The sequence below is a fragment of the Olea europaea genome, chromosome 13 (genome assembly GCF_002742605.1).
Source record: "Olea europaea var. sylvestris chromosome 13, O_europaea_v1, whole genome shotgun sequence".
NCBI classification, from domain to species: domain Eukaryota; kingdom Viridiplantae; phylum Streptophyta; class Magnoliopsida; order Lamiales; family Oleaceae; genus Olea; species Olea europaea.
In genome coordinates, this window is record NC_036249.1 from 20852105 (window position 1) to 20861781 (window position 9677).

The 9677-nt window shown below is 30.9% G+C and overlaps 1 protein-coding gene across 1 annotated transcript; it reads left to right on the forward strand.

The window, feature by feature from the left end:
• The first annotated feature begins 487 nt into the window (after positions 1 to 487).
• On the forward strand, positions 488 to 6170 carry LOC111407835 (beta-glucosidase-like). The gene is made up of 13 exons (XM_023037522.1): positions 488 to 604; positions 900 to 969; positions 2116 to 2174; positions 2723 to 2798; positions 3100 to 3177; positions 3365 to 3452; positions 3696 to 4356; positions 4451 to 4569; positions 4706 to 4935; positions 5035 to 5066; positions 5286 to 5388; positions 5494 to 5602; positions 5694 to 6170. Exons 1-13 carry the CDS (start codon positions 524 to 526, stop codon positions 5863 to 5865), a joined length of 1878 nt encoding a protein of 625 aa, XP_022893290.1. The 5' UTR covers positions 488 to 523; the 3' UTR covers positions 5866 to 6170.
• Positions 6171 to 9677: the final 3507 nt, after the last annotated feature.

Sequence of the window (9677 nt, forward strand, 5' to 3'; positions counted from 1 at the left end):
CGTATCGAAACATCTCAGCAATTTGACTTTGATTGTTACCCCTTTGTGCTGCCAATTAAATTGATAAAAAGTTGTTCCATAATTAAGTTTTTTATTTTGTCCCTTACAAAAAGAGTTATTCTTACTAATAGTAACCCAAATAGAAAAATACCTAGAAACAAAAATCGTAATTAACTCAAGAGGTATAATGTGGATAATCAAAGAAAGGTCTTGAGATTTAATGAGAATGAAGAAAAGAATGACTTAAAGGTGCAGAATCAAAGAAAAGTCTTGAGATGTAATGAGAAGGAAGTAAAGAATTACTTAAAAGTATACATATATTTTGTTCATGTACTTGCCTTTGCTTTAAGTAGAATAAAGGAAAGTATTGATACCTTTCCCAATATATTATACTTACTTTATGCTTGTTGTCTAATAGTATGATACAAGTATTTGAAACCCATAGTCTATAAATAGAGTGCATGGACAAGAGGAACCACACACCTCTCCCAACTAACTATAATATCTCATCCCGCTCATTCAAATGGCTTCATCCCAAACCGAGCTCAAACGCTCTAGTTTCCACGAGAAATTTATTTTCGGTGGTGCAACATCGGCATATCAGGTTTGTAACTAATTTTTCGAGTTTATCTTCGGTCCTATAACACTGGCATATCAAGTGAGTAATTGGTGTATTTTAGCATGTTGTATCAGGCAGATTTGGACAGAAAAATAGTCAAACTGAACTATTCGTTAATATTGTGAAATACTATTAAATGCACCTTATAAAACAATCCATTATTGTTTAGAATAATGAAGATTTGCTAAAATCATCATGTGGGAGTGTATATGTTAGAAGGTCCGTCACGTGTAACTTAACTTTGTTGATTCTTAATTTGTGGATGTATAATAAATTTCAGGTAGAAGGTGCTTGGAATGCAGGTGGTAAAGGCTGGAATAATTGGGATTATATGACACGCAATTATCCTAGTATCTTCAATCTCTCTCTCTTTCTAGTCTTGTGTGTTTAATATCAGTAAATATAAAATATAAACATAAAATGGCTCAGCTACTCCTATATATATGGTTGTCCATTTGAGATAAAATCTTTATTCTAAATATCTTATCATCATCCAACAAGATCAAACAAGTAACTTGATCCATCTCAAACTCTCAAATAAGCGTTCGGATTCAAGATTTGATGTTCTTTAATGAGTCATTATCCTGCATAGGCATGTTAAATATATAATCTCTTATCAGATAAATATATCAATAAACAAAAGAATGCTTGTGACAATCTTTTTACCAAATTTTTCATTTTTGGATAAAATCCCAAATCATAATAATGGACACAAGCACGTATTAATTTACACAGGCACATTTACATGCAGTGGCGGACACGAGTTCCTTCGGGATCACTTTTGGGATTTTTTATTTTTTATTTTTTGCTTTTTAACTTTTATCAAAATTTACTAAAAATCCACAATAGATTTGAACTTTTTTCTTTTATCTTTCTCTCACTACTCTCTCTCACACCTTTTATAAAACCTTTAACTCTTCTAATTTTTAAAATTTTATCTATAATTTTTCTACAGATTATCACCTCTATTACAAATTTTCATTTCCCAATCAAATTTTCAACTAATTAGAACCTAAATATAGATTTTTACTATCAAATTGTATATATAGAATGAGTCTGAAATGATTATGTCCAATTTGACTTGTATTTAACGAATTGCGTTTTTTTGATTGATTATTATTATTGAATATTTGTTATATTTTTTTTTCTTTTCAATTACTTGAATTGATCATTTTAATTGGTTGTTTGTATCAAAATTTCAAATACACTATAAAGTTTTTAAACGTAAATATACATTCTCTTGTGATGAGCAAAATACTAATAAAAGGACCTTTCAAAATGAAATGGATGAAAATGATGACCAAAATAATAATGAAAAGATGTTTTTTGAACGTAAGTATTCATTTTTCGAGTCAAGTATGAATCATTAAAAAATCAAGTATAAAGTATTCGATATGTACAAGATTTAATTGTGCCCTTCTAATTCAAGATGTCTGCGTGTGTGTGTGTGTGTGTGTATATATATACACTTATTTTTTTATTAATTGGATTGGCAGAAAGCATTAAGGATCGTTCAAGTGGACGCGTGGCAATCGATCACTATAACATGTTCAAGGTAAATGCAGTGAGCTATTTAATTTTTAGCAGATAGTGATGTTAATTCATTTATATTACCGTATCAAAATTCCATATCAGTTCAAGCATTAAGTGAGGCTCGTCTAATCCCTCATATTTTACTAAGCTCTAAATTTATACGAACTTTAACAATTTTACCACATTTCTACTAATTGGTATCGAAATAAAAAGTAAAAACTCATCATTTCTAAGAAAACCTACCACCAGTCCACCAGATTTCCTTTCTTACTCATCTATTTACAATATTTAAGTAAGTGAAAAATGAATTGAACTAACAACTGTAAATGTATTAAATAACTCTTTTGATCCATTAATGAAAAAACAGTGCTCGTTGCCATTGTTCAAATACGACTATTATCTGGAACATAGCATTCAAAATGAGTTGATACTTTGTTGGCGCTTGAAGTCAAAAGTTTAATTTTGAAAAAATTAAAAAAAAAATCAATTATAATTAATTGTTCTCTAATTTAAGCCACCAAGAATAATGTATTTGAATGTATATTGTACTCACTGTCAATAATGATGCAGGAAGATGTGGCTCTGATGAAGGAAGTTGGTTTAAATTCTTATAGATTTTCTATTTCATGGTCCAGAATATTACCAGGTATGGGATTGTGTTTAAATGAATTCAGAAAACAGAATTTTTTTTTTTAATTTTCAGTAATGAAACGTCAACGATGTATTGTTTATGCATTATTTAATTTTTAAGCTATAGTGATATTTCCTGCTTAAAATTTTTAAAATGACTATAGAGGCCTAGGCAAAGTGGACAAAATTCTAGATAGTATAGAGTTTATTGTCTACATTGACAAGTTTGACTAGGGATTTTAAATGGACTCGAAAGCCTCATCAATTTTGTTCCTTGATTTTATTTTAATGTGTATAAATTTATATTGATATTTTAGATGGTAAACTATGTGCTGGCATAAGCAAACAAGGAATCCAATTCTATAATGATCTTATAGACGCTCTTTTGGAAGGAGGTTAGACTTCTTTGTTTTCACATGTTTATTGTTTCTTTAAGCAACTGATTTTTTTATTTTTATTTAATTCGTACATAATTGGAAGTTCAAATTGATATGCCTTTGAAATCATTTCTTTTCTTATAAATTAAAATATAAAACTTAAAGATATTATGTTCCTTGATTTCTCTTCATTACTTTTGTGTAGGCATTGAGCCTTGTGCAACTCTCTTCCATTGGGACGTTCCCCAAAAATTGGAAGATGAATATGGCGGCTTCAAAGATCATCAAATTGTGTAAGTAATCGATCTTGCATCACATGGAACATCGTGTGCTAGATGTTTAACAGATGAATTAAGCAAAGTTATTTTCTCAAAAACTATGTGTAGAAGGAAAAAGCAGAAATCTTTTCGTAGAAGAAAATGGATAATAATAAGCAGATTGATCTCTTGTACAAAGATAAATGTCATAGGTGAATATTTTTTTACCATCTATGGGTATATTACAGACATATATGTTGATATTTAACTTGTTTATAGGGAACATTTTTGTGAGTTTGCTGAAATATGCTTTTGGGAATTTGGTGATCGAGTGAAATATTGGATCACACACAATGAGCCGTGGTCATTTACTATTTGTGGATATGTGCGGAAAAGGTTTCCCCCTCTTCGAGGTTATCCTCTTGATGCAAAGTCGACTACTCAAAAATCGGTTGAACAAACAGTTCGTGACTCGGCCAATGATCATAGAAGTAAAATCATTGTTCCTCAGCTTCCTTATTCTGAAGGAGATGGGATCAAAGAAGCAGTTCAAAGAGCATACAATTCGGAAAACGATGATTCCCCTGAAGGAAAAGCAGCTAGAGAACTAGTTGCTGAGGCATACAATTGTGATAACGTTACAAACTCTAAAGATGATGCTCCCTCTTCGCCTTCCTCCGAAGGAGATTCAGTTTCTCAGGAAGATAATTCGCCTAGCCCTACTTCCTCGAAAAGAGATTCGGTCAGAATATCTTCTGCGGATCCCGAAATGCGTCAATTTACTTCCTCGAAAGTAGATCCAGTCAAAGTATCTTCTCAGCAACAATACACTTTCTATATTAACTCGGACGGAGATCCGGGAAAAGAACCATATATAGTGGCACACAATTTGATCCTTGCTCATGCACATGCGGTTAATATATACCGGAAATATTATCAGGTTTTTATTTTAACATTTCACACACGTACAAAAATAAATAGGTAAATACACACTTTTGAGATTTTACAAATATAATATACATCTGTACATACAGGAACACCAACAAGGCAAAATAGGGATGACAAACGTTACATTGTGGTATTATGCATTTGACGAAAACAAACAAGAGGATAAGGAGGCTGCATTGAGAGCACTCGATTTTTTGTTAGGATGGTAATTGTGCATTTTTGTTGTTTGTATATTGTATAAACTATGTGCCTTTTTTAGAGAATACATGAGATATATTTTTGTACAGGTTCAGGTAGTATGTCAATAATAATTCTAATTTTAAAACATTTCTCCTGTTCAGGTTTGTAGACCCTGTAATGACAGGTGATTATCCACCCTCCATGAGAAAAAATGTAGGAGAACGTCTTCCTGAATTTAAACCAGACGAGAAGGCGCTAGTGAAAGATTCCTGTGATTTCTTAGGCATAAATTATTACACGGCTCGTTATGCCCGGAATATATCTCCACAGGATGCAAGACCACAGGATTCAGAAGTACATTATGAAAATGATTTGCGTTTTAAAGCGGAGAGTAAGTACTGAGACTTTTTCTCGAGTTCGGTTGTAATCTCTTACCTTGACAAAAAATGGACACTACTTCTAACAAGATGTTTACTTCTCATTCGTTTAGATAGTCGCGGTGGCAAGCCGATCGGTGATCGGGTGAGTCATCAACAGTACCCTCCCTGAGAAAAATAATATAGAAAATGGAATGGATTATTCTAACAATTTGGGTATATCAGCAATTTTTGGTGAAACATGATCGTGTCAGAAACTCCTAATATACGGGCACAATGAACTAAAATAGATATAATGGCTTACATAATTTCTGATGCTATGTATAATCCAATGTAATTACAAATTCTTTTTACTTTATGTCAGGGTGGTTCGGATTGGTTGTACATAGTTCCAGATGGAATATACCAGATCATGGTTCATATAAAGGAAAAATATAATAATCCTGAGATTATCATTACAGAGAATGGTACACAATCGTATTTATTTATATATATAGCAAGAATATACATTACAAATACTAAATTTTCAGTGCATTTAGTGATTTGTTGAATTCTTCTATAACCTCTTGTAGGGCTGAGTCTATCGAGAAACGATGAACTAACAATTTCAGAGGATCTTAATGATGAAATAAGGGTTAACTATTTCAAGGGCCATATTGAAAATATTAGCAAGGCAATAGAGTAAGTCATCATTTTCTTTTCCATTTACTGCAGTTAAATTCAAAGAAAAATTGTAAATTTTGAAATTAATCGACTATTCTTTTGTTTTCAGAGATGGTGTAAATTTGACAGGTTACTTCATATGGTCTTTTTTTGATAATTTTGAATGGGACAGTGGGTACAATGTTAGATTTGGAGTTTATCATGTAGACTTCAGGGATGATTTGGAAAGACGCCCTAAAAAATCAGTTATGTGGTGGAAGGATTTCCTGAACAAGTCATAGGACTCCATGGCTACAGGATGTCAAAGCATAAAAAAAAACGACACAGCCCTGCGAAAAGGCCAAAATGCAACGATGTTTGTAAATTAACAATTACTCCTTACTTTACTTTATTTAAAAATGTTGTGTGGAATAATACAAGCATGGATACATGCTTGACGTACCTTTAGTTTCGTCCTTTATTCTCTTGTGGGAAGAGAAATAAAGTAACTTCTAGTCATTATATTCAAATAAATGGACCCCTTCGAAGTTCCAAGTGTAATCTCGTGTATTTGCAATAATGAATATTGAACTTTCACATCTGGTTAGCATCATTTTAACTATTGTAAATGTAGTAGCAAATAAATTGTTGTATGGATCCCATCTAAACTACCAATAAATAGATGCACACGTCCACATTTTAAGAGTAATTTTTTATTAGGTGTTTATCTAGTCTGGCACAAACTAGAAGGTGTTTGAATATATTGATTGTATAATATAACTCGTAAGAGTATTTCACACATTTATCTAGTCTCTTAAAGTTACTTAAATGTTATTTTGATTAAATTCTTCTTATTTATTTTAATATTATTTTTTTTTTTTTTGGATAAACTTACTTGTACATAAATTTTTGTACATTAGGGAGTGGCCTCACCCCATGTGAGTGAGTATATGGATACCGCCTTTTTTTTTTTTTTTTAGTTAAAAACCCTAACTTGAAAATGAATCACGCAAAACGGATAGGTTTAGAGCTTAACCACTGGGAAGTTGAGGACTTGATAGAGAGCTTTGAGTAGTTAATTTTATAAATTTACAAGTTTTGAGAATCATATTCGGCATTTGGAAAGTCTTGTGGGGATCAAAAGTGTATGAAATAAGAACACTGGGTCAACTTGAATATTATCAGAACTTAAGGAACAAAACTGAAGAAATCAATGGTTGGAGGACCAATTTGGATCACATTAGAAGTTCAGAGGCTGAAATGAACAATGTTAAAAGTTAAAGGAGTAAATTGGATTAAATTTAAAAATTGAGAGACCAATTGTTCAATATTTGAGTGAGTGATCAGTGGCTTCAAATTGCATCTGAGGCCGTGGTTGTAGTGAATTTGAGGACATGAAGTCCCTCTTAATCGCAATTTACTACTTGTTGGTAAAACACGATTGTTTCCGGCTCAGTTTAGGATTTTTAGTTATTGACTTAAAAGTGTAAATCAAATCAAATCAAAAACAATAATGATAACTTAAATATAATCAAATCAAAAGCAATAACGACTACAAAGATAAGATATATCAGACAATGTGACAATGATATCTAATTGTTATATAAACCACGGTTGATCACCACTAAGCCCTAGTGCTACACAATATTGTTATTAATTTATTTTTTTTTTTGGTTTAATGATTTATCAAATTGTATTTATTAAATAAGTAGAATGAAGAGAATTCCATCGAGTCATATCTAGCTATAGCATGTTTGATGGGGGACTCTAATGTGCTAAACATCTATAATTTATTATATATTACGTTAAGTGAGAATCACTTTTTGGACGATTTTAATTTTACTATAATATAATTATTTTAATAATATCTTATTTTTCCTTTTTGAATATATAATAAATACTAAAAAAATCATTGTCATATATGAAATTCATGTTATTAATTCTCAATTAATTTAGCATTCACATTAATCTAGACTCAATAAATCTTGATTTGATAACTCTTGATCTACATGAATCTAGAGTTATTATAGATGAATTTATTTCTATTCATTTATCTATAAATTTTAATGGGTGTTTAAATTAACGTATTAGCTTTTAATTCTTATATATCAAATATATCATAAAAATGTTATTTGTTTCTAGTATTTCACCATCACAAAAAATTTGAATTATAAAAATTTAGTTTTGAGAGTAAAGTTTTATTGTCTTAAATTTCTATCCTATAATTATTATTATTATTAATTTTTAGTTCATTTGAGGCTCATCAAATCCTCCCAATAAATTAGTATAAAAAATTAATTTTACAACACATATAAAATATTTGAAAATAACGTGCAATACACGTTCAACTCTTACTAGTTATTACAAAAAATAAAAAAATAAATTATCTACAAAACTCTATATTTATTATGTCCAATTTATCCCATTCTCTTATTTGCATATCCAAGAGACTTAATTAATGCCCTTGCTTAGTGGACATTATTATTATTGTGAATTCAAATGTGCAAATGTCAACCAATTAACAAGGGAATTTCTCATACAGGACCTCCTCTAAGAATTTAGTAGTCTAGAACATGTTGAGAAGCATCTCATCTTCCATTCGAATCCAATGAAAAATGGTTTTTTTTTTTTCTAAACATATTTTAGAAAAATCCAGTTGCCTTCCATTTTGGAGTAAAAACGTGGATTCGTGTAGATCTGAGTTTTCTCACATTCACATACTTTTCTTCCGTCCTTATTATTATTATTTTTTTTTAAGAAAATAATTGTTTCCTGACCCAATTTAAATCAACATAATCAAATTTTGAAAATAAAGAACCATTTTTATAAATAAAATTAATCATTGACAATTTTTTTTTCTATTAAAAATTTACTTACTGATCCGTCATCTTAAATTGCCACATGTCGAGGATCACTACCTACCATAAGTAAGTATTTGTCATCAGTAGACAACTTAATATTGAAGCTCCAAATAATTGTATTTTTAAATGGACTCAATGTTAATATTTATTTGTAATCATGCCAAGAATCAAGAATCACCACATAATAAATTAATAAAACGAATTCATACTTGCGGAAGCCATTGTTGATATGAATAATTGTTGTAATAGCAGTCAAGATCTTCTCCTCCTTGCTTCTCACAAAAGTATTAACTATCAATGGGGCAAGCCAATAAAATAAATGGAGAGGAGAGGGGACCTAGCCTATATATAGGAAATAATTTGAGTTGTCCCATTACGACTAAAATTCTAATTAGGGTTTATTTCTGGCCCACATACTTTAAATTACCACATCAAATTATTTACAACCCATAACGTGTAAAAAGGTCCAATTGATCACTTAATAAATTTGGCCCAAACACAATATCATTATGAGCCATATATCTAACCCGTAAAATTTTACAATCGAATGTGAAGCCCACATATGGAATTATTAATTATTTCAACATTCTCCCACTTGGGCAAACATTTGATTGCCATAACAAAGTTTTAACACTCGGGTTAGACTACATAGGTGGCCACAACAGTATAGCTCCAATAATGACACCTTACGTAACATGATCGGGTCCAACAAGAATATTAACACCGAACATCGAAGTCATTACACCAATTTTAGAGATGTAAGACCATTCCACAGTTACAAATCTCAACATCCTTATCGACATGGATCCCCATCCTCCAACCAATGTGGTAATATGTGGTATGAACTTAGCACCAAATGTGATAAAAAAATTGTGCTAACTCATATCGGTCCTCATAATGGTTCAAATCAAAATGAAGCAAAATGTCTCTAAAAGAGACTCATCTTATGTCTTTATACGTTATATTTCAAGATGCCAATAATATAAAAAGATATAAGTCAAATGCATGCTTAAAATAGTTCATGGATAGGGGAAAATTTGTTTTATTATCAGAAAGGGTTGTACCCGAAAACATATGGGTTGCCTACGTACCCCGCAACGGGATCAAGCCCAAAATGTAGTTCTTTACATAAATAACTCCCACTAACCAAAAACATCAAATATTTCCACAATACCCATATTAGTAACATGTGTCTTAAACACTTTTGGAACGAGTCCCTTAGTTAAGGGATCTGCAACCATCGCCTCTGTATT

Excerpts from the sequence above, each read along its gene's own strand:
- LOC111407835 (XM_023037522.1), top strand. The coding sequence starts at position 524 with ATGGCTTCATCCCAAACCGAGCTCAAACGCTCTAGTTTCCACGAGAAA. Across the intron at positions 2,175-2,722 it reads ATCACTATAACATGTTCAAG|GAAGATGTGGCTCTGATGAA; the intron begins GTAAATGCAGTG and ends ATAATGATGCAG. Across the intron at positions 3,178-3,364 it reads AGACGCTCTTTTGGAAGGAG|GCATTGAGCCTTGTGCAACT; the intron begins GTTAGACTTCTT and ends ACTTTTGTGTAG.